General features: G+C 38.3%; 1 protein-coding gene across 1 annotated transcript in view; it reads left to right on the top strand.

The window, feature by feature from the left end:
* DDC (dopa decarboxylase) overlaps positions 1-26202 on the top strand; it is a 48898-nt gene extending 22696 nt beyond the window's left edge. Inside the window, exons 6-13 of the mRNA XM_032182561.1 lie at positions 779-845; positions 2925-3019; positions 4879-4946; positions 11018-11094; positions 15365-15384; positions 16096-16194; positions 21724-21825; positions 25987-26202. Of these exons, the coding sequence (XP_032038452.1) occupies positions 779-845; positions 2925-3019; positions 4879-4946; positions 11018-11094; positions 15365-15384; positions 16096-16194; positions 21724-21825; positions 25987-26202 (744 nt within the window). The remainder of the gene's footprint in view (positions 1-778; positions 846-2924; positions 3020-4878; positions 4947-11017; positions 11095-15364; positions 15385-16095; positions 16195-21723; positions 21826-25986) is intronic.
* Positions 26203-26325: the final 123 nt, after the last annotated feature.

The following is a 26325-nucleotide window of genomic DNA, read 5'->3' as shown; positions in this document are numbered from 1 at the left end:
AATATGTAGCCTTTGCTTTTGGTCATGTAGCAGGAGACATTAAATGAGGACTTAACAGGATGAAGGAAGCATGGTTCCAGATTTTTAGGATGAATCTGGGATAAAAGGTTTCTCTGGGGAAAAAACTTCGCAAACTTTATAGTAAACATATGCTACTGGTGAACAGGTCCCAGGCTGCAGATCCCTGAGCATAAATCAGTTACAAGTATCTGTTATGGAGCTGTGTGACTCCTTAATTCAAAGAGAAACTTTTAATGATCCATTCTGTCAACAGGAATTCCTGCACTTTTGAGTTGCTCCAGTTCAGAGCTTCCCTATATAGCATAAACTGCAAATCATTTTGATGATAATTGCGTATGTGGGACTGGTATGTGGGCAGGGGGGATGTAATCGGATGATCTTTCTGGTCCATTCCGACCCAAACCATTCTGTGATTCTGTGGTATTAGGCCACATGGTAAGCGTGTGGAGAACACAGAAAATATATAACATTAGCATTGATATAACACTATGGCTGATTCATCAGTCAGCTTTGCATTGGTATTTATTTTATCCATTTGTCTCAATGGAAGCTCATGGAAGCTTTGTGAAAAAAAATCAATTCCCAAAAGTTCCACTGAAGGATAGATAATGGCTAAAATCAAATTATTTTGTCCTGTAATATCTATTCTCCTTGTTTACTGTTGCCTTTACAGGCAGTTTTTCTTATTTAATAATTTTATTTGCTGCAACACTAACCAAGTTTTTGCCTTTTTTTTTTTTTTTTTTTGGCTCTGCAGTTTTGTGCAACACTTGGAACCACACCTTGCTGCTCCTTTGACAGACTGTTAGAGCTGGGTCCTATTTGTAAGTCTTTGTCTGCTGCTACTTTCCAAAAGTGCAGATACCAGTTTAAGCCATGCTGAGTCATTTCCAGGGTATTGTGCAGTGTCAGTGACCGAATTCAATAAAGCTACTTAGAGATGAGACCTTCAGTTACAGTTTTCTTTCTAAAACGAGGTCGAGCAGTCTCAAATCATTAGGACTGCAGAGAACATTGCCTCAAGGTTTTTTGAGGGGGCATTTTGGAATACTTTCAGTGAAAACATAATGTAAGTGCTTCAGTTTGTAATTTTTCCTCAAGACCCTCTGCCTGTTAGAGTGTCCAGAGCAATGCAGATCATGGAAAAGCTGAACTCTAAACCTCCTCTGCACCAAAAGTTTTGTTTCTGCTTGGTTCTATTGACTACAAAAAGCAGGGAAATACTCACCAAAAATCCATGTGTGTTCTCCTGAGTCCTTCCTCCTTTTTCCCCCATTTCTTTCTTCTTGCAAGAAAATGTGTTAAGTAACAGGGCACTTAATACAGTGACTGAGTCATGGGCTCTTAAGTGTTTCTGACTTATGGTCTTCTGTTGAGGCAAGCTTTGGTCTGCCACAAGGCTTGGTCAGAAGCACACGTTTGCTGGCTGGTGAAAATGCAGTCAAAGTGCATCATATGTATTCCAATTTCAATATATATATTCCACTACATTTAGAGCAGGCAATTTATAGCTACAAGCAATCAGAAGCAGCCACACAGAAACAGGCCTAGATTTGATGTTTAATTCATTTATTCAGGTAGAGTCTAAAATACTTCAGATTTATGTGGTGGTGACTTGCTTTGTAAGGTTCCCCGCCCTCCAGCAGAAGACCCAGAGACTTAGTGTTCTCCTAATCCTCCTTTCTACAAAAGTTTTGTAGTATTCTGCCTAGCAGCTAGAAATTATTTTGCTGTTCAGATTATTCCTATAGACCTGACCTAATAAAATAGTAACACCAGTACTCCTAGGGATAGTGTGTTTCACCAACTGCTCCCAATGACTTCCTGCTTGTGCAGCGGAGGCCAGCAGAAGCATTACACGCTACTCACATCAAAAGACTTATGCTAACATTTCTGTGTGTGTACTTCATGTTAATATACATGAGCAGAAGTACTATAAAATAACAGCAGTGTCTCAAACAAAATATATTCAAAAATAAATAATCAAATGAACTTCGAACATCTCTTCAAATAAGCCTACCTTATGTGGATGATAAGACTAATATCTTTTCAAGATATTATGCAAGAAGAAAATGTAGCTCACAAGAATGCAAAGTTGTGCATGAACTTGGTGCCCAGGTGCAGGTCTGAATGGCTATATCTCTGTATGCAAAAATATGCATCAGAATTGGTTGGTGACCAATATGAGGATGTTATGTGGGCTTCAGCCAACAATTCATAGACTAGAATTGTTACCATGTGAATTAATACAGATGATCAATAGCAGAGCATGAATATTTCATTGTAGAAAATACATGAGAGGCTCATATGCTAAAATATTTCTGCAGTGAGTAATCAAAACTAGTCCTTTCTTAACCTTTCAGTGCTTACTCTTGGATAAGTCTTCCTCTCAGTCCTGAAAATAAATACTTTGCTTCACATAGTTCAAAAGTCTGTACCCACACATATCAGTAAAAATATTTAGAAATATGTGTTTTGTTTATGATTCATGAGATAGAAGTAGGGAGCACAGCTAGAAGTCTAGCTCCTGTTGATGAAGTAGTGTTATTACCATAGAAATCAGTAACTACATCTCAAGACATATCTTTTAAAAGTGTATTTTGTAATAGTTCTTACATTAAAATTATTTAATGTTTTATGTTATTTAGTATTAATAAGAAAAATCTAAATATGTAGGGACCCTCTTGCTATAGCAGAACTGGGGAGGAAGAAGAGGAGTGTTTTATGTATAAATCTTTATGTACTAATGGAAACCCAAATAGTAGCAATGTTTCATGTCTTAATTTTAAACTGGGAAAATACTAACATCAAAGAAAATCTCTCAGGCACTTGATTTCATGCAAATCAACAGGGCTTTGTAATCTGCTGTTTAATTTATTTTCTGTTCGATTCTTATTTTTCAGGTAATAAGGAAAATATTTGGATGCATATTGATGCAGCCTATGCTGGGAGTGCATTCATTTGTCCTGAATTCAGGCATCTTTTAAACGGAGTAGAGGTAAAGTGTTTCTTCTCTAGCAACCTGTTAACATCTTACTGTTCTGTAGAATTTTTGTGGTTTTTTTTTTTTTTTTTTTTTTACATCCAATATTAATGGCGTTTCTAGAACCTCTGAGTATGCTTCTCTTCAACTTGCACTACAAACCCCTGTATATTCTATTACCTAACAATGTTTATATAATTTTTACCTTTTTACCTTGCATTCTGGGACTATGCAAATTACCACAGCATGTAAAAGTTTGTCATTTGGCAAGGCTAACAGTTAATCAGCCAAGTACCTTACAAAATCATCCGGAAAAGGGGAACTTTTTCCCAAATGTCCAAAAAGCTGTATTTGATTTGTAACACCCTAATTCATCAAAAAAAAAGAAAAAAAAAAAAGAAAAAGAAAAAAAAATCCAACCAATTAATGAGCTCATTATGCCTGATTTTTGCTTACATCCTGAAAGTCATGTAGGATGCAGCCAGTAGCTGTATCTCAAACAGATGGGGTTTAATAACCAAGAGAACTAAATGAAATATTCCCCCAACAGCACTCGTGTTCCTTCTCCCTCCCCTTGCTGAGCTACTTGGCATTCAGTTGCTTAGATAAGGATACTTCAATTTCCTGCTGCTTCCCTCAGACAGTCAGATAAGTCCTTGTCTTCCACGTCAGTGGAGAAAATATTACTGTTTGGTAAAGCCAGAAGTTTAAACAGAGCACTGATAGGTAGGGACTAATAAAGAAGAGGAGGGAAACCCCCCTAGCAAATAAAGCATTTCTTTCTGTCCCTTTTTTTATCAGCAAATGAAGCTTGTTGTAATTTCCTGTAGGGGAATATATTTTAAATTATTGTTATTGGTTCCTAAGGAAATGAAACAACATCCCTTGTCTGGGCCAACATTTGTCATAAGAGTAAATATTTAACAACCACAAATAGGCTTCTTACCATGCATAATGCAGGGAGATAGATAGATAGATAGATAGATCTCTTATGAGAGTAATTGTTAATTTCTTACAAGTGATGGGGAAGGCTATGAGAAGTAAATGAGAAAGGAACAGTGCTACATGAAGTAGTCAGACCCTGGTGCTGCCAGGCCTCCATCTCTTTTTAAGGCTTATGGCTGCTGCCTTTGTTAACACAGCCTACAGAAAAAGTGTTTCCCACATGATTTCAGTCCTAGTAGCTACCTGGGTTTCTTCTGATGCCATTTCTAAACATATGTAAAGTAAAATTGGCTTGTTCCATGATTTATACAATCATGTATTGTGAATGCTTGTTCTGTGTTGGCTTTTCTTTTGACTTAGATGAAAAGATGACTTCCACTAAAAAAAAATGACCTGGCAGTTAAAAAAAAAAAAAAAGAAAATAGATAATTTCCTGATCATTTGTAATTTTATGGAGTAATGTGATGCACAGATTCTGAACTAACTATATCATTTGTCTCTTTATGTGAATTTTGTGTGTATATGTTAATATTCTTGGAAATAGAACGTGTAGTGAATTGGTTTGGAAATTGGGATACGAACCTCAGCAGCTACTGTTGAAAAAGCAGAATTTTTTTCGCTTATACTGAGATATATACTTTTGCATAAGATAGGTATCCAAAAGGTGTAATTGCTAGCAAATGATCAAAATTTTGAGAATACCAATAGTTCAGCTCCACACCTAACCTCAATTCCATCTGCAAAATGAAATGACAATTTAACTGCAATAGTTATTAAGTAAAGTGATATCAGTAGGAACATTATGTATAAAGCCCCAAGTCAGAAATGCACTCATCATTAAGGTGTATTCAGAAAACTTGACTAAGTTGCATCATTAACACATGGGTCCTTTTCTCTTTCATATTTTTTATTTATTTTTCTATTCTCAGTTTGCAGATTCATTTAACTTTAATCCTCACAAGTGGCTCCTAGTGAATTTTGACTGCTCTGCTATGTGGTAAGTATTACAGAAAAAAGAAACTTTGCAAGAGACAAAAATCACATGTTAAATTAATCTGCCCTCTTAGCAGTGGATGTTTATTTACATTTCTCTATTGAAATGAGGAGTTCTAGATATCCTTAACTCTTGTAATTTACAACATTCTCTTTTACATTTAATCCAAGTTTAAAGTACAATTTAGAAATAAGCCTGAGTTCTGCATTGTGCTCTAGAGAGAGAGAAATCCCGGAAAGTTGGCAGATTCATACTTGGTCTATTTTGGGACCATTTAAAACAACAACAAAAAAAAATAATAAAAAAATCCTCCCTTTAAGGATGTTAATGCAATGAACAACATGCTAAACAGAACTTTTTCTTCTTTTCCTTAACATTTCTTTATGTTTGAATCTTGATTCTTTCAAAACCCTTTCTAAAAATGATTGGGATTTAGCTGATGAAAAACAGGTGATTTCAAAAAAGACTATTTATGCAATTTTTTTACTGATTTTCAGTTTCTCCAGATGACAGCAGAGACTACATTTTGATATGAAAAGATGCCGAAGTAGAAACCAGTAGACATACTTTGAAACAAAATGAATTAACCATAGCAGTAATAATAAGATCCCATAATAGATGATCTTTTTGTGTCCCGAACTGAAATTTCCAGAACCTAGTGCCTACCTGCATCACGACTAACGATACTTATTATCAAAACAGCAGATCAGTAAATGCAGACTATTTATCAAAATAAATGAAAACATCAATTTAATTTATAATTGAAGAAAATCTATGCAAAAATGAAAGAAGGAAAAAATGAAAGTTAAAAACGAAACTTTAAAATATCATCCAGATAAAACTAATTTCTTTCTGAAAGAAAAAATGTATGACAGTGGTCACTCGATTGCTTTTGGTTAATCTTTGGCTCTTTTAAAGTCCTTCACGAAGTTGACTTTTGCACAAATACGTTTATTATTCAGATAATACATTACATTTTTGAATATGAGATTATTGTTGACATAGGAACTTTAAATACTCCAAGCTATAAAGATTTTATTCTTTTTCTTAAAGTAAATGCCTTAGGTTTCAATCCTGATTCATCAGTAATGGCAGCAATTAACCAGGACTCCACTTTATAAGTGCCTCATAACTGGCTGTCTCTCTCTGCATATGGAAGTAAAGAGAAGATGAAACTTTGCTTGTTTCTTCCAAATTTTTCACATCATTTGAAGATCATAGAATCATAGAATCATAGAATATCCTGAGTTGGAAGGGACCCTTAAGGATCATCAAGTCCAACTCTTGACACCGCACAGGTCTACCCAAAAGTTCAGACCATGTGCCTAAGTTCACAGTCCAATCTCTTCTTAAATTCAGACAGGCTCGGTGCAGTGACCACTTCCCTGGGGAGCCTGTTCCAGTGTGCAACCACCCTCTCTGTGAAGAACCCCCTCCTGACGTCCAGCCTAAATTTCCCCTGCCTCAGCTTAACCCCATTCCCGCGGGTCCTGTCACTAGTGTTGATGGAGAAAAGGTCTCCTGCCTCTCGACACCCCCTTACGAGGAAGTTGTAGACTGTGATGAGGTCTCCCCTCAGCCTCCTCTTCTCCAGGCTGAACAGGCCCAGTGACCTCAGCCGTTCCTCGTACGTCTTCCCCTCAAGGCCTTTCACCATCTTCGTAGCCCTCCTCTGGACACTTTCCAACAGTTTGATGTCCTTTTTATACTGTGGTGCCCAGAACTGCACACAGTACTCGAGGTGAGGCCGCACCAGCGCAGAGTAGAGCGGGACAATCACCTCCCTTGACCTACTAGCGATGCCGTTCTTGATGCACCCCAGGACACGATTGGCCCTCCTGGCTGCCAGGGCACATTGCTGGCTCATATTCAACTTGCTGTCTACCACGACCCCCAGATCCCTCTCTTCTAGGCTGCTCTCCAGCGTCTCATCGCCCAGTCTGTACATGCAGCCAGGGTTTCCCCATCCCAGGTGCAGGACCCGGCACTTGCTCTTATTGAACTTCATGCGGTTGGTGATCGCCCAGCTCTCCAACCTGTCCAGATCCCTCTGTAAGGCCTTTACACCCTCATTTGAGTCCACAACTCCTCCAAGTTTGGTGTCATCAGCAAACTTGCTCAAAATACCCTCTATTCCTACATCCAGATCGTTTATAAAAATATTGAAAAGTACCGGCCCTAAAATGGAGCCTTGAGGGACCCCACTGGTGACCGCCTGCCAGCCTGACACAGCCCCATTTACCATAACCCTTTGGGCCCTGCCCGTCAGCCAATTGCTCACCCATCGTATGATGTTTTTATTTAGCTGTATGGTGGACATTTTGTCCAGTAGGATCCTATGGGAAACCGTGTCAAAAGCCTTGCTGAAGTCCAAAAAAATCACATCAGCTGGTTTCCCTTGGTCCACCATACGGGTGATCTTATCATAAAAGGAAATCAGGTTAGTTAGGCAGGACCTACCCTTCACAAACCCATGCTGGCTGGGACCAATGACTGCTTTGTCCCCCAGGTGCACCTCAATAAGTCCGAGAACCAACTTCTCCATGATTTTACCAGGCACTGACGTGAGACTGACAGGCCTGTAATTGCTAGGGTCTTCTTTCTGACCCTTCTTGAAAACTGGCACAACATTTGCCAGCTTCCAGATATTGTTATCAAAGTAGCTGCTCTCAGAAATTACAAAATTCACCATCATTCTCTTTAGTATTTACAGGACAATCAGGAGCCAGAGTCTTGTCCATACCAGTTTCATTTCTCTTTAATTCTGCTTTCCGCTATAACCCTACGGAACAATATTAGAACTTTTAACCTGGCTTTCCAGGAAAACAGGGTATATATAGTCACACTGTCTGTCACTTTATGTTCCCATCTCAGGAGGATGCAGCTTCTTCCTATCAGATCTTAGACTTTTGACTTAAGAAAGCATACTTTTAAGTGTTTTTCACTTTTTTTTTCTTGATCTTTCTGGTAAAAAACATCAAATAAAATTTATTTCCTTATAGATATGAAGATTCCATTGCAAGGAATCTCAAGAGACCTTGCAAAATGTCTCCTTACTCAAAGCTACACAACTATAGCCTACTATTAAGCCTTCACATTCACATTCACAAGCAAAGCATTTATGTATTGGTGTTATTTGCCTGATATGGAATGTGGTATATATTTAAAATTAAGCTCTTTGGCTCAAAACCATATCCATCACCAAAAGAAGACCAGCTAGACTTCTGAGGTCTGCATCCAAAATTCACCTCTCTTACTAGATGTAATGCTGCCTGAAAAAGTGAAAACTTGTTTTAAATGTAATAAGGGATGAAGGAGCCTGGTAGGAAGTAAATGTGATGACTGTGTAGTCCTTTTAGGATCCATGTAGAGTATTAACCATAATTTTGTAATAATACAGAAAGAGTTCAATATACAGTGAACACCATTTCAGAATCAAATTAAACTGAGTTCCATTGACTTGCTGGGTGATTTAGTGATTTCAGCACTTTCTCCAATAAATGCTCTCATTTCTTTTCCTTGGAAGTTGATTAAGAAAATCCATCCATTAAATACTGTAAGGTAATTATTTAACTACTCAGTGCAGTATGTAACACTGATGTCACTTGTGATTTGGAGGCAATTTGATTATAAAACTTTTGTAAAATATTCGGAAACTTTGTGATGTACAAAAAAAATTCAGTTTCTTAAAAAAAAAAAAAAAAAAGGAATTTAATAAATTTAATATAAGCACTCTAAGAAGGGTATCCAAATTTTGGATTCCTTTAGTGACTCTGGCCTGTTTAACTGGCATTCTGCAGTGTTATAAAAGAAGAGTTGTCTTCTTTCAGAGAGAGAAAAAACATTCATGTTGCAAAAGTCTTAGTATTTTTGCTTTTCTATTACTCTTTACAGAGGTTAAGTGTTCACTTTTGGTTGAGGAGGTTGTACTTGTATTTTAAAGGAAGGTGCTTACAGGCAATGCTCTTCTGTACCTGGAAGCGAAATTTTCCTTTTGGCTTTTAATGTGTAGTAATCTCTGGTTATTTTATCTATTGAAATTGTTAACATCACTAAAAGGTGGAGAATAGAGTGAGGCTGCTAAAAGCTGCAGATGTGCAAGCCAGATAGTTCCCTATCAGATAGTATGAGTACTTAAAATGAGATTTTTATGCCATTCAAACTAGATTTTAGCCTATTACCATACAAACATCAAACCTTTGAAAAATTCTAGTTTATAAATGAATTTTTTTTTTTTGAAATATATGTTCAGGAACCTTCAGTCAACCTTGGATATTTGCAAAGGAAGTTAAGAATACCACTTCTATCCGTTATCAAACCACACAAGCACTTAGTGCAAAGAGGTTTTTTAAATACTTAAGATAAAATCTAGACATTGTGTATAGAAGTGCAGCTCAACTGATTCATATACATTTATGTCAAGGCTTTGGATTTATTTTAGTAATCCTTTTAGATAGTTTTTTATGGTTGTCAGATTAAGACCTGCAAGGTCCCAAATGGAAAAGACACGATCTTTTAAAAAAGCAGGAACATCTCAAAGATTACTAATGCCATATTAATAGCAATCCATATATCAACCCACACTTGATAGGATGCAAAATGACAGCATTTTAATAGCTTCTACCTGAACAGGTATTCCTGCAGAATTGTTATCTGTTTCATTGATTAGCACAGCATATTATAGGAGGAGGGATGAATCTCTCACAACACAACTGTGCTATTGCTTGTAATTTAGGTTAGCTGCCTATGGAATGAGCTACTGTGACATGAATAGATCGAAGAAATCAAGCATATCAAAATGCAGTGGAACCTTTAGATGGAGAGGACCTTTAGAGGTTGTTTGCAGTATTTACCCTAAATAAAATGGCTTTTGGATAATAGTTTACTTCCTTTGTCCACAGGATGTTTCCAGGACACAAAATTATTTATTTATTTATTTTAATTGAGAGTATTCTGAATGTCTTCTACTATTTTTTATGTGCTTACTTATCTCCAGCTGGGTACTTTTGATACCTGAAGCCAAGTTAACCTTGGTACCCTCCTTGCAATTAAGTAGCGAAGCCCTTCTCTTTGGTTAAGATGTTTAATGTTTATGGTTTTACGTGCACTTTTCCATTAAAACATTAAGAAACATAAAAAGAAATGTACTCAGAAAATCATAAAAGGTTTTGATTTTTGTCTTTTGGAGTGTGCCCATGTTGACATAATTATTGCTTACTTTGTGAAATATTTACAGGCCTAATGAAATTACACAGTGGTTTTTCCTTTTTCGCTTTCTAATTTCTTCTTCTTCTGCCAATGTAAAACCCCACATCGGTAGAGGTGAGTCAGCCTGACACACCGAGTGTTCCCCACTGGTAATGTGTAGCTTGTTCCCTCTGAGAGGGACACCTTGGCTTTTGAAACATGGTCCAGTGACACCACCCACCAGCTGGCAAGAGCGAGGTACGCTTCCCAGTTCCACGTTGTGCCGCAGGATGTCTTTCAGCAGTTGTGTCTTGCATCTAGCTAGGCTGCCAGGAAGGCTGGTACGAGAGGAAAACCTGCTTCTGGGCAGGGTGGCCAGGCCCTGCGGGCGGCTGCCACCACCGCTACCCATGGCACGGAGAGACGAGACGGCGGCCAGCACCCACAGAGCCCCGGCACTGCTGTGTGCCGTGCCTCACAAGCCACAGCTCTTCCCACACGGCTTTGTACTGCAGTAATTTCAAGGCAACTTCTGTTGACTGCAAACATTAGCATTGCTTTAACTAGTCTCACATTCTGGTGTGATTGTCTATCACCATAAAAAGATCCTCTGCGTCTGTTTCTTATCTGTTTTTAAATATGCAGTCATGCTGCCCGTTCCTGCTGAGCCTTACACTTGCTTCTTGTAAGTACAGTACTGATATTGCTGTGAAAAAGCACTGAAAATGGCACAGGCTGTGCTCAGGAAATACGCCAGTTTAAACACATTTAATTTTCCTTTGCTTCTTGTGGAAATTTAATGCTTTAAATTTTAATCCTTAAATTTCTAATTTCTCTCTCTTTCTCTCTTTTTTTTTTTTTTTTTTTTTTTACTTTCTTTCATACAGGGTGAAAAAAAGATCAGATTTAATAGGTGCCTTTAAATTAGAACCTCTTTACCTGCAGCATCACCACCAGGAGTCTGGTAATTTTATAATTAAATAAGATTATCACTGTTTTATTTGCACACTGATATGTACATGTAATAATAATAAAAAAAAGACTTAAGAGGAAAACTGAAATTCTTAAAACTGACTAACTTGTTTAAGAGCCTATTTCCATATTCAAAATACTTTAGGAAGTTTATTGAAGTGCAAATGTGCCTAGTGAGATTTCAGTTAGCTTAAAAAACAATTGAGGGAAAGTCATTTTATGAAGCGTTCACACACAGCACAATATTTTCATATTGTGATTTCCCCACCTCCGTATTTAACATTGACTCTTTGTAGGATTGTCAGGGCAAGTCTTAATGATCTTTTGGTAGTCAAGTAAATATAATATTAGTTGCTATGTATCGAGTCCCTTAATCTGCCTTCCCCAATATATATTTTACCAGAATGGTTTCAAAGTCTGATTTGGTTTTGGATTTTCTAAAGTCCTTGACCTTTTCTCTTCACTATGCATGCAAGCTCTGATTCATATTTTCAAATATCCATGTCATGAGCAAACATTCCCTGAAACTGCAGAGATGGGGTGAGCTGTATTTGGTATCCGTGCTCTATTTTGGGTGATAGCTGTCTGGGTTGGTATCCTGTTGCACTCACGCTCTTAAATCGATTGCAGCAAGGAGGTAAGTGCAGGCTGTCAGTCTTGTACAAAACGCTCACAAAAGCATTTCCTAAAATGCTCTCAAAGAACTTCCAGATCCTGGGCCTAGTACAAAGCTCCTTAATGGATTAGTGTTGCTCCTTGCACATACCTAGTGAGTACAAAGTGGCATTTGCCATCCAGAAAGCTAGTTTTGCACATACAAGTCATAACCAAGTAACTGTGGAGACGGTCACAGCAGTGCAATGTCAACATGTAGTTCAAGTTCCTTCATAACTTTCTCACAAAGGTGTATCACCTCAAGGGTGCATGTCCTTATCATTTGCCGTATCTCATACTGTTCCTGGAATTGGTGATGCTGTGTTCGTTGTGGTGTAACCTGGCCAGCAGCTAAACACCTCGCTCACCTTCCCCCATCCCTCTCTGGGATGGAGGGAGAGAATCAGGAAAATTAAGCCTATGGGTTGTGATAGAAACAGTTTATTAAAACAGAAAAGAAAAGAAAAAAACACATTAACGATAATAGTACTACTACTACTAATGTGTACAAACAAGTGATGCACAATGCAATTGCTCACCACCTGCTGACTGATGCCCAGCCTAACCCCGAGCAGTCCAGCCCTCCTCCCCCTGGCTAGCCACCCCTATATATTGTTCACCATGAACCTACATGGCATGGAATACCCCTTTGGCCAGTTTGGGTCAGCTGCTCTGGGTCTGTCCCCTCCCAGCTCCTGCTGCACCCCCAGGCTGCCTGCTGGGAGGACAGAGCGAGAAGCTGAAAAGTCCTTGGCTTGGTGTAAGCACTGCTCTGCAACAATTAAAACATCAGTGTGGTATCAACATTATTCTCATCCTAAATCCCAAACACAGCACCCTACTAGCTACTGATAGATAAATTAAGTCTATCCTAGTCTATCCAGTGTTCAAAAGCATATTCTGAGTACGCTTCTCTCTGTTGTGGCTATGAACTCCTTGGCATTTGAATTAATATAATCCAGAATACCACCATTCACTAAAAAGCACTAGGAAAAAATGATTCTTGTGCCTCAGCTACCAGAGGCTTCAGATTTTATTCATTTTTCTACATTTCCAAGAAATGCAAATATAGAACAGGGCAGTAAACAAGAAAATATAGTATCTCTGAAGCTGAGGTTCACCCACCAAAAGCTAGAATTGTTAAGGAGAAAAAAAAAAAAAGTACTTTTTATTTTCCTTTTAAAATGAGAAATGAAAATTATTGCAAGTATGCTTAAATCACTATCTTTTAATTAATGTACATGAAAAATATTTCTCTTGAGGAGAAAAAAGTCCAAAGTTAACTAAAGCGAAAATATATTCTTGTGACAAATGGCAGTGCTAACAGAAGAATCTTAGAACTTCCTGGGTTAAATGACACCAAAAGGAAACGAAACCTTTCTTAAAACTACATGATTTCACTGATGCCACCTAGCTGTCCTGAAAACTTCATCTCCCCAGCTGGATACAAAGGTGTTCAGTCTTTGTGTTGCCTTCACTAGTCATGATGGCATGCAATTAGATCTGGACATAATGATACCAAATGGATCAGCTGATTATTGGCAATGTAGTGAATATTTATTGTGTTCTATTCCCGTTTGCTGACAGTTTTCCAAAGAGCTGGACAACTTTTCAAATGCACATTCCTCTAGTTGAACTGTTCAATCCCATCCACACGTATGCCTTCAATAAAAATGGCCAGATTTGCAAAGGTGCTAGGCTCTTACAGTCACTCTTGATCCCTGAGTGTTTTACGGGATGACAGCACTCCTGGAAATAAGACTTGTCTAATGGAGGGTCTTATTTTCTAAGTAAGTCTCAGGTCTGAGAATTCCCATCGTGGTTTACAAGGCAAATGAAGTAGCATTTTTGAATTCACTCATCTCTCACTCAAGAATTTAAATGAGCGGAAAAATATATCTATCTGTGAGCAATTACTCTTAATAACCATATGGCAATTATGTGCGCCCCCAAGGGGAAAGTCTTTATTTTGTCATTAATTATAATTTTATGTGATTTGCATCATTGCTCCAGGAAGATTATCCTGGCTTGCCTGGCAACCCAGGATATAGGTCAAATCCTAATGGCAGTGTTAGAAGAATGCAGCTCTATACGCTATTGTTAATGCCACATATACTCCCACAATGCAATTCATCCTGGTTAAATACAGATGTAAGACTAAGGCTTGTAATCAAGGACTAATCATTGATTGCATTCTGCTTCACAGCTTGTGAAAGGCGTTGTTGTGGATCATTAGACACAGCCCCTTACAGGAGCGTAGGATTATTTATCTATCACCAGTTGCTTTCCTCTCTTTGCTACCAGCCTTGCAGCTATCAAATACAAATGGCTGTGGCAATGCAGAACGTGGATGTTATCAAATCACCTTGTTACTGAGACAAAACAACCATGTTCACTTCTTGATGTCCAGGAATAGGTTAATGATTGTTGCTTTTTTTTTTTTTTTTCCCCTAGAAAATAACCTGGGAACAGGTTAAAGAGCCAAATGGCTATATGTTGCAGGGAGGAAGGCTCATATGTTTTGGCTGCATGCATGTGAGAGTGTTGGCAAGAGAGTTTGTAGCACAGGAAATGGAGTCTTTAAATTCCCAGGAAGGCTGGGAATCAGAAAAATGATGTAGGCTGGTCAGTTCATGAGCTACAGTTCTGTTTAGTACCTGGTGATTCATAATGCCAAGAGCACTTAGCACTTTTCCGCGGAATTTAAGTGCATACTTCCTCACAAAGCTTATATTCCACTGCAGGATAAGAAAGCCAAGCAGATGCTTCCATACGTTCCTAAAGAAGTGCTTTGAGATTTTAGGTCAGTTTAATTTTTGTCACTGGTTTACTGTGAGTAATCCAGCTTTATGTTACAGCTTTCTTTACTGTGAAATCAGCCTAATTACCTGACTCAAAGAAAAGGTAGAGGCAACTTGACGCTGTGTGCTCGTATAAAAGATATCAAATAATGCCCTCTGCTTGCCTCCCTGCACTGAACTGTTCTGTGGCTTGGTCAAACAGTGCAAGGGCTTTTCACCACATCAAATAAAAAGCCGTAACAATGCAGAACGTTATTCACCAAACAGGAAGAGTTCATTTCTGAGTCAAATTTTCCAGTCACTCATTAGACATGCTTAAAAAACAGCAGCAAATACATGAATGGGTACACAAGCTAGTTAGAAACACATTGTTTTGAGAAATGTCAGTTCTTCAAGTGGTGGCATTTCGCAGCAGAGGATGAGCGTTGAAATGAGTTCAGGGATTCTACAAAAAAAAAAGTTAATAAAAGCCATCTTATGTACTACTTTTTTTTTTTTCTTTCTTTTTTTTTTTTTTTTCTTACAAGAGGAAAATATATGTATTTAGTCTGTGATCACCATGGGATCTGAAGTATAACAGAAAGGAAAATTATTTCTTCTAATAATTGTTCTACAAGAAAATGTTTGTTAGTGGTACATCCTGGCTAGCTGAGGAGTGAAGCATATTTGCTGTTGACAATTGATGCTGAAGTTTGTAGCAAACAGGCAGGATAGCTAAAACACAGCTTTTTCAATAGCATTAGAATATGATTGTAGGATTTGGCTGTTACGATAAAGCAATGTGAACATTTTTTCTTTAACTTTCAGGCCTTGTAACAGATTACCGGGTAAGTACAACATCGATATAATCATTAATATTACTACTTGTATGCACTGATATTTCCAGGAATTTTATTTTCCATTACTTTCATAAACTTCAAACCCTTACCTTTCTTTCCGTGGTGGATGCTGCTTACTAAACTTTTAATGTTACTCAAGCTGAAACTTTAAACTCTGTTGATTTTGGGGAAAAAAAAAATGTTTAAAGGCAGAATGAGTCTTGCATATGTAATATTTTAATATGTAATTAACATTAATATGTAATATTTTAAGATTTAAGCAGTAGAAAGTAATTTCCTAAAGATTGTTTTTCTTAAAATAGTGACTAATATATATTTTTAAAATGCATGTTTTGACTTTGGCAATATAAACATTTTCGTTTTGAAATGGAAAATGGGCCAATCGTAATAGATGCTGGCCCCTCAACTGTATACAAGCCAATGTATGATACTCATTTTTCCAAAACCTTTGAGGAGAATTTGGGTTGCAAAAAGACAATTTGATTTGCCTTGTGACCCTTCCATGCTGACACCAACCTTCTTTTCCACTTTTCATTTGAAAAATTTGAGTATCAAGAGTTGTATCAGAGCATTAGCCAACAGCATCTAGGATCTGGAAATGTGTTATGCTTAAAAGTTGCTGCAGCACATACAATTTCTGCAGTATCACTGCAAAGCTGACTTCTAACATGGGTGCCCTGCCTTCTCTCTGGCTTGCAGCACTGGCAGATCCCCCTGGGGAGGAGGTTCCGCTCCCTGAAGCTCTGGTTCGTGCTGAGGATGTATGGGGTCACGGGACTGCAGGAGCACATCCGCAAGGTAACACAGGTTTGCTTTCTTGGGTAGTCTGTGGTGGGATGGTAAGGGAAAATGAGCTTTATTTACCCCCATCCACTTCCCACAGCTTCTGCACACATCAGAAAGGAGCGGTGACGGCTTTCAGAAAGCTCGTGTAGATAGGAGTACTGCTTTTTGCCCCATGTCGTGTCATGATTTCATATCATGGCAGGATCTCAGCTGTCATCCATTTTGTATTAATCTTTAGAGAAGACAAGCGTAGGAATTTGGAATTTATACAACGCAGGACTGTAGGCCCCTCTCAAATTAAGCCAGAGCACATTATTATTATTTTATTATTATTATTATTATTTTTCTGGGAGAAAAACCATGAAACATTCATTATCTCTTTATTTCTCTAATGCACATGGATTGATAGCATGTTTAGATTATGATTAATGTTGTTGGGCTACATTTATGATACAGTACCTTATTGTCCACCTACCCTTGAAGCGATAATTTCTGCTGTTTCTCTGTTTCCTGTTTAAAATACACATTTTTTTTAAAAACGATGTGTACAATTTACAGTTTGTTAACATTGCTGTGAGTAAGTACTAAGTTTATTCTTAATGTAAAAAAGATGGGTTATTTAATCACTAAGAAACACACCTGGCAGCAGTCTAAATGATATATATATACTTCCTCTGTAGCAGTAAAATCAAATTCAAGCATGCCTTTCCTTTTTATGAAGTTTAGGGAAACTTATAATGAGGGGAGCTCCATGACTTCGCTCTAAATATTTACAAAAATATCCATTAGCTTAGACTCTGGTCTAGTATACCAAACCCTCTGCAGGCATGCATTCCTTTCTGTTGTGGTACTAAACAGACGAAGGCCTAAGAAGGGCTTCTTCTGCCCCTGTAAAACAGCTGCATGAATAAATCTCTTCCAGTTTGGAAAGGTTCTGGGATGGAGGAGGGTACCCTTTTCGCTTCTCATTTTTATCATGACGTTTTTTAACTGACTCTACAAGGACTTAGATTATATTTTTAGTTTTAGTAAGGCTCTCAGAAGCAAATTTTGAGAACAGTGGCAATCCTGATGCTTTATTATCCTTATGGCAATTTGATACACGCCCTTCCAATTAAAAGTTGATGCATGGTTCGTTACTGCTTTACTAGACTGCCATTACAGTGTCTAGTGTTTTGCTCTCTCAGGTTAGATTTCTGGAGACAACAGTTATTTCAGTATAATGCCAAGGTTTTAAATGGGGCTAAATCTCTCACTGGCAAAATAGAGGATTGGAAGCCCTGTGTTGACAACATGGCTTTTTACCAGGCAGGTTTCCACAATTCAGTATTCACATTTGACAAGATGCTTTGCAGTTCTCTCATTCCCTGTCTCCCAAACATTCCCCTGGCTGTCTACCCAAAAAGTGCTTGTCTGCCCATTATCATAGCTGTTTTTGTATTTTCTACGACAACACTGTTTGGTAAGACAAAGCAAATCAATCCTTTCCTAAAGATACTGACTCTACACTTGGAACCCTCTTTTGTTCCCTTATTTGCAAAGATAATTTGGAAAACTAGATTCCCAAGGCCTTCTTGAATTGTGTGTTTATTTAATAGTTCATTAAAGAGTTCCCCAGTACACAGAGGAAAAAAAGGTATGACCTTATGTTTATCATAAAGGTTGGAAAAGACCTCCAAGACCATCTGGTCCAACCATCCCCCTACCACCAATGTCACCCACTAAACCCTGTCCCCACGCACCATGTCCAACCTTTCCTTGAACACCCCCAGGGACGGTGACTCCACCACCTCCCTGGGCAACCCGTTCCAGTGCCTGACTGATCTGTCAAACTGGGACCATTAAGTTAGTTCCTCCTCTTCAGCCCCCCTGGGTAAGTACTGATCAAATTCAGTGGGCTTCAAACCAGTTTCAAAACAAACAAACATTTCTATCTCTTTCAGTTCAAAGTTGTTTTTGTTTTTTATTTTTTTTTCTTTTAGTAGTGTTTAGAAAAAAGTTGTTTATTATGTTGCAACCTTTAAGGTCTGCATCAAAATGACCAGATAACCACTGCAGCTTGGTATTTGCTTGTACCAAGACAGGCATTTAGGAACCAAAATATTCCTAGGAGATGAGAATGAGTGATTTTGATTTAGATATAGTAACTTTTTTGTTTTCCAGACCTTCCAGTTACGCACTTTCTTCCCACACATGTAATATTAACCTATTTCAAAGTATAGGTTTTAAAGCAGTGGTAAATGGGAGGGCGGTCATCTCAGAAGGATGTGGGGAGAGAAAAATACAAATTTTGGAGGTAAGTCCCAAAACTGTGGAGGAGATGTACAGAGAAGGCAAAAGCAGCAACAGTCCTCTGGACTGATTCCAAGCAGTCAGTATAAATGTGAACCCCCCAAAGCCCATTTGTAAATGGCACATTTGTAAACTGCTTGGCCATGTATTACTCCTTTGTCCTTTTAAGTCATCGCAAAGAGCTCAGAAGTCATCTGAGAAATTTAGAGGTTAATGCTTTTGTAGGTAATCCCCAGGAACATTCTGAGTCAGATAAATCCTGTGGAGGTCCAGAAGAAATCAGTGTACCACATTCTCCCTTTCTCACAGACTAAAATGAATTCTATTAACAATTAACAGCTGAGATCAAGAAAATGGAACTGTACAGAACAGCAGGGCCAGAGATAGCACTGCAGCTGGGCAGTGGCATCGTCCGAGTGGCTGTTTAGAGGACACTTTTTGCAGCATCTTCATTCATTCTAGTGAGATGTGAGCTAAAGCATATACACGTTATTGCACTCTGATGCTTCTGAGAAACTCCCTTGTATCAAAAACTGTTTTATTTCTGGAAGGAGTTGCCCTGCTATTCAATTCTCAATTGAAACATTTAAATGCAGGAGCCCATATCTGTCTATGTGCTTCTATTTATCTGTATGTGCACACGTATACGTATATACATACAGATTTTTTTTTAAATAAGGACCACATCTTACTGCCTCATGAGTTCACTGCTCCCATGAGTAAGACATTTCCTCTAATCCTGAATAATCACATTACTTAGATCCCCTTCTTTTTTGCCTTATCACTGCAAAAGGGCAATGATTATTTACCTGAGATAGAGGGACACAAAAATCCCTTGCCATGCCCACTCCCGGAGCGGGGGTACGGCTCTTTGAGTCGAGAGAGAGGCAGGTGTGATATCTAAAAGCCCTTTGACTTCACAGAGTTTGAACTTCCAGGCTTAATAACGTTTAACTTTATTGGATTTATTTATGCTTGGTTGCAACAGTCTTTGTAAAAGCAATTCAGGGTAATAGCTTACGGTTCAAAGGTGCGGGGCCTTGGGTCACTGTGCTAAGCAAAACAGGGGAAAGCAAAGCAAGTGAAACTTGGCGGTTCCTACTTTCTCTACTTCCCAGCCCTGCCTGTAAAAAACTAAAACCCGTGGTGCCCCCCAGTGGCTTTTCAAACTATTGCAACTTGATAAGGCCTGCTACGAAAAAATGACTTGCATCCATACAGAATGCTTCCAGCATTTTCAACTGTGTTTTACTGAATGCACTATAATTTTCCTTGCTTTTATTTCTTTCAAATTCCTGAAAAATCCTTTAGTGCAAAAAATTGGAAATACTTGCTATAGAAAGTGTACGGCAAGTATCTGTAGTTTTCTTGTACAAACTCCTTGCAGTAAGCTAAATCTCAAATTTTTGCTTTATTAATTTCTCACCCAGGTAAATTCTGATTTAATTCTGTTGGTGATTACACTTGGTTGAACATCTGTGAAAATCTCTTGTCATTGAACACCTCACTGAAAGTCATTTGTCTCATCAAACAGGAATTATTTTTATGGTCTTGACTTCCAAGACCTGGTGTATGCATTGTGAAATTTTGCTGGGCTGTGTAAAAGACATAACTTGTTTGGTGCTATGGAAATGAGGGCTGGAAGAGGTGGTAGAAGACTGTTACAACCTGCGTGCATATTTCACATAGGTTTCCCGTGCACTTATGCATACAAATGTATGTAGGTATACACATACTTCTGGTCAAATTTCACAGTTTTAAGCCCATGCTATTTGTAGGAGCAGAATATTCAAATGCATTAGAAAGAAGTGGGCATTTTATTTTTCTTCTTTCTGACTCAAAGAGCTCTCAGTCTAATTTTAGAGGGAGGTGATAAATGAATGTCACAAACAGCAGAGAGGAAGTGGTAACGAGAGGAAGATTGGCTGGTTACAAAGAGTATGCCCCGTAGGAATGTCTTGAATCAATGTTCAATTCCATATAAACAATGTTTTCCTATTTTAGGAAATAAACAAACATCAGAAAGCTATGATTAAGATTGCAAAATGTGTTGTTTTTTTTTCTTTCCTTTTTTTTTTTTTTTTTCTTTTTTTTCTCTCCCTGTAATTTTTGGATTTTTGTTCTGCTTTCTTCTTGCCTTTTGGAAGAAGTTCCTGTGAGATGAAATATTTCACATCTAACCTTGGCCCAAAGTGGTTTGTATTTATTGGTATCTTTCCTTGAACTTGTAAGAAAGCAAAGTGGAACAGAAGGAAAAGACATGGGGTCTGTTCATTTTAGTAAAATTGTTTGCAATCGTAAATACATAAAAGTGTTGATTATTTTTGATGTAGACTGGCCAGTGCATAAACTGTAATTTTAATAGCCAGTTGTCTTTTTCTAGAGCTAGCGAGCACTAAATTGGTGATAACCTGTAAAGGGGGGCTGAGTAAAGGACTGCAGGTACCTGATGCGGATATGAGTTCTTTTTTTTCCAAGCACTTTTGTATTTATTTTCTGTCTGGGAGAAGGCAAAATGTGGTGTATGTATACAAACATCACTGACTGATGTTCCTCACAGGTTGTTAGTATGCCTGTTGGTATTTTTCTTATTTGATTTTGGAAGAGCATTGGTTTCCTATGCCTTGATATAATTGTTCTGGCTTTATATCCAATGTATTTTTTCCCCCGGTAACTTTTAAACAGGCTGGCTGAGGTATGCTGTCCATTTTCTTGATTTTACTGCCATCACTTTTCTTTTCAGCTGGTCCTGAGTGCCCAGGCCAGAAGAGTGAGCAAGTTATCCTCCTCACAGTTACTCTCACGTTATGTGAACTATTCTAAGCAGTATTATCTGTGTGTCTTGTTTTCCACTGGACATGTGATCATTTTCTCTGTATGAATCTGTGCATCTCCCCTCTTCCCCACTGTCTCCTTTCAGCCAGTCTCAATCAAAACTGAGAATGGTAGAAAACTTAAAGAAGAGTTATTGGCTATTAATATGGTATCACGAAAATTACAGAACTGTGCCAAAATGTTTCACTAAGAAACAGACCAGTACTGCCTAAGATAGACTGAGCAACCAATATAGTAAGTGGTCAGTATGGTCTCTGAAAGTCATAAGCGGGGTGTAAGTTAACATAAACAGATAGCAACATGTGAATATTATCACATATCAGAGGAGGGAACTGAGAAAAGAGATTAAGGAGCAAATCTTTTCTGTTAATAAACCAAATTTATACAATATAGACGCTATCTTTCTCTTTGCAGCACGTCAGGCTGTCACATCAGTTTGAACATTTAGTCCTTCAGGATGAAAGATTTGAGATCTGCGCTGAGGTTGTCTTGGGACTAGTCTGTTTTCGGCTGAAGGTAAGGCAGCTAAGGCTCTCTACTTTTTCTGTCATGTTTTATTGCAACACGATAACTTGCAGTAGAATATAGTCTCTGTAGTTAATATTCTTAATTATTTTTAAGGAGAGTAAGGGGAATTCATTTAGATCAAAGTGGATTAAAGAAAGACACTTAAGACAATTTTCTTTGAATTAAATCAAGTCCTTATGAGAAATTCAAGTATATTAGGGTATGGAGGAATATAGTCAAGGCAAACAAATGGTCTTAGTCTAGCCAGAAATACAAAATGGCTGTAATACTCTATGCTTAATGGTTTTTGATTAAGATGGTTGTTTAAATATATTTCTCTGGACATCTATTAAAGCTGCATGTATGCATAGTAGATGCTTCTTGTCAAGTTAATTTTTTTTGTGTGTATATTTAATACACAACTTTATATATATATACAATATCTATCATGGATGAAGATTAAAAAATACTTTTTTTATTATTTATTTTTTTTTTTTTTTTAAAGAAAATGTTTTCATTTCTAGAATCCTACAGTTAGACTGGGCAAATTGGAGCAAGATATGAGAAGGAGAAGGTTGCATGCTGGGATAGCATGGGCCAGCTTCCCAAATGCCCTTGGTACTGACCCCCACCACTTTATTTTTTCCTGGACATGACTCTTGCCCCTCTTTGCCTTTCATTACCCCAAATCTCTGTATATGCCAAGTTCATTGATGTGAACCTTGCCCAACAGAAACTAGAAAACTGACCCTGCTCTCACAATAAAAGAGCGGCAGTAAATGGGAAGGTTGACTCGTTTAATCAGACATTGAAAGAGATTAATGACCTTTTTTAGGTAAGGAACTTATTTAATAAAGGATTTTGCAGCTAAAGCCTCTGTATAAGGCTGCATTGTGACCCAAAATCTGAAAACCAAGCAATAATGAAAATGGCACTAGTGTTTTCTAGTCCACATGATACCTCACTGAGTTTTTGGTTTTTCTGAAGGCTCAGAAAAACTTCTTGGCTCCTTCTGAGTAGTGTGGTATCGCTACATTTCACAAATTCTTTCCTCAGTCATTCAGTTGCACCATTCACTTGAGTTTGATGCAACTGTTTGAAGGACCTAATGAATCTTTACCAATATCAATAACGTAATGGTAAATTAATCTGAAATTGGAAAGTTTGAATTTGTGGTGTTGAAAATAAAAGAAAAAAAATGATCTGCTGCTAGGGAATCAGACAGATTATGTAACAGGGTTGTTCCAGTAAGTGAAAACATGACTATGTTTTCTTTCTTAATGAGAACTTTTAAAAGATTTTGAGGAACAGGTTCTGCTCTCAATAACAAGATGCTGGTTGTAGTCTGCTCTCTGACTTGGACAAGTAAACACCGGTTTTGCAGATCCAGAGATAGCTGTTACTCAGTGCTCTATGTTTAGTTTAAAGAAACAGAGTTTAGCAACACAGAATTGTCACTTTTGATCAGACCAGTGGTTCACCCACATCTGGTCGCCTGTCCCTGATGCTCCAGAGAAAGAAATCAGGTTCACAGGGAAAGACGTTTACACAAGAAGAGATAAATACTGGATATCTAGCTCATAAACCTTTGGGCAAGTTGTAGAATAAAGGCGTTATTCTTCCGAAAACCAGTCTTGAAACAGCAGTGTTTTCATCACTATTTCCATCAGTGTTTTTATTGCCTTCCCTGTCCAAAAACAAACAAACAAACAAACAAAACCACAATAAAATAAAATAACACACACACAAAAAACAAACAAACAAACAAACAAACAAACAAAAAAACACCCCAAGCTAACAAGCTTTTAAATGAAGAGTTTTTTCCAGTTATTTTTTCAACTTTATTTCCTATTAAAATAATTCTTCAAAATCTTCTGGTGGTTTCTGTACTTGGTATTAAAACGCACTGTAGAAGCAGGGTACTTGTAACTTTTATGTAACTTACTGGGACAACCCTGTGTTACAGTAGGACTGAAGGACAGGGGACTTAACCCTATAATGCTTTGAGCTGTAAAAATAGCAATATTTTTCCTTCTGTTGTTCTTGAGAAATCTTCTTTTTATTTTTTAGCTGTAACTTTTAATGTTTTTCCTTTCATGCTGTTGAGCAGATGAACTAATAGTCTATGACTTTCATATTATAACTATTTCATCAAATGCCAGAGAAGGAATCCAAGTATCACGCCAAAGGGTTAATTTCTGGCCTCCCTGTCATGTCTTCAGATGAATACAAGTCAAGCTAGTCATTTCTCCAAGGGGGTGAGAATACGGGCTTATTAAAACTGACAGACTCCATCAGAGCCGGCTGCTGGCTTCTCAAAGCTCTGGGAGAGGATTTGTCACTGCTAACTTCAATTTGATGTGACACCTGAGTGTCAGAGCAGCCCCTAGGTGCAGCTGAGAGAGGAGAATAGAAGAAAGGCACACAAATCTTTCTCTTTCCTCCCCTTACCCCTGCCAAGGGCATTAACATATTATAACTGCTTGTGGTGCCCTAAAGGTACTGCTGTGCATTTCATATTAACATTGAGGATCAACGTTTTACTGATGGATTACCTTCAGTAAGGCAGCAGTACGTCATTCTCACCGGTGATGCTGACTTGGGTTCATCCTAACTGTAATGGGATCCAAAAGCATGGGAAGAAATCATTTTGTCTGTAGTGCCAAGGGGAAACTGTCTCCCTTGTGCTTTGTTTTCTTTAGGAAAAGGCTAGGAAGGCACACCACAACTGGGTAGATTTGTGATAATGTCTTCTAATAAAGATATTTTCAAGAAGACCGATGGCCACTGCTGTACCAGAAGCGCCGCTGAGCATGTATCCAGGTGGATTTGTCCACTTGCGGCTCTGGTGCTGCAGTGGTCAGTCAGGGAACAGCAGAAGTCCCAGCCTCTCTTGCAATGCCATGTCACCGGCAGTGCACATGGAAAGAGTAAAGGCCGTACAGTAGCTAGGATCCTTCCCCAAAGAGAAAAATCATAGCCCTCAGGATCAACGTGGCGTATTTTGTTATGTCAAGCAGGCCAGTGAATCTGAGGCCATCTATCAGGCTGCTGATATAAAAATTTAGACATAAGGGTTCCTGTAATTAGGGTAACAAAGACTGCCAAAGATAGGCTGTTAACACTTCATCCTGCATTGCTAAATCTGAGAAAAGTCCCAAGACCCTGCCGTGTTGTTTTCATTTTAAACAATTTACTGGTGTTCTTGAAAATCTAATGCCACCTTTTGTTTTATTCTTAAATGCTGATGGAGGTGAACTAGGAAAACCATTAATGCAACATTAGCTGAACCTGTAAAAGAATCGGTACTCTTCTGTGCAGTCCTGTTTCTTTTAGGGTTGATACTGAAACCATGCAGCTGCTCTAAAGGAAATACATTCAGTATTTGAGTACAAGGAGGACTAAGTACACTAGAAGAAGATAAAATGCAATACTGAATGGATGTAGTGTCCCTCTGACTTCTTCCAAGTTATTTAGCATGTGTAACTTACTCAGAAGAATGGCTGCTCCCAGTGGGAGGGTCGGTTTGCCACATTCCTAAAATCCCCAAGAAAACACTGCAGGATTCAGTGGAAGACACTTGCTATAGAACTCACAGCAAATACCTTTTTAGGGTTTCACTAATAGTATGAACCAGATTTTGGTTCCTTGATTCTTTTTATGCCAGGGATACATTACCTTAACTATTACTTAACTGAGGGTAAGATTTCCATCTTCATTTTCCAAAGCCTCTCTAACAGCAGCCATGCCTAAGTGAAGACTGGAAGATTTGTTTTACTAATGTTAGTACAGTTCATTGCAAAACTGCCTCCCACGTCTGTTTGATTAGATCTAAGAAAAGTGTAATGAAATGGTTGCAGTAATGAATGCTTTTATGTGAAGCTACATAGCTCATGACCTTAGGTCATGCAAAAGCAGTCAGCTATCACAAATGCCCCAGTGTGAACACTGCTTCTAAGCCACAGTTAATCCATAAATCTCTTTGTGGCTGAAAAACGATCTCTTGAGCCGTGATCTTTTTTATAATCCTTTGATGGCAAAGCACTGAGAGATGAGAAAGCGGCCGCATGTTACTGGTGACGCCTTGGCTCGGCAGCTTGGTGGGACTTACATATTCCAGGCTTGTTTCTGAAACTCATTGCTGTATCCATTGAATTATGATGATTTCAGGGCTCAAATGAACTAAATAAGGCGCTTCTCAAAAGCATAAACGAGGCCAAGAAGATTCACCTGGTGCCGTGCTACCTGCGAGAGAAGTTTGTGCTACGTTTTGCTGTTTGTTCCCGCACGGTGGAATCCACCCACGTCAAGTTTGCCTGGCAGCACATCTCACAGCTGGCGACCGACCTCCTGCAAACGTGGGAGCACGACGACCACCAGCAGTAACGGTGGCGAAGCAGCTGTGGGGAGGAGGTAATTAGCCGGCTTTCTCTGTGTTGCCAAGCTTTATTTTAGGGGCAGGTGGGACAGTCGAATTATGAGGCAAAAAAATACAAAAACCTGTTGTTT

Source organism: Aythya fuligula, chromosome 2, assembly GCF_009819795.1.
Source record: "Aythya fuligula isolate bAytFul2 chromosome 2, bAytFul2.pri, whole genome shotgun sequence".
NCBI lineage: Eukaryota > Metazoa > Chordata > Aves > Anseriformes > Anatidae > Aythya > Aythya fuligula.
The sequence above is the reverse complement of the archived record's forward strand: the minus strand, read 5'-3'. Positions and strand labels throughout refer to the sequence as shown.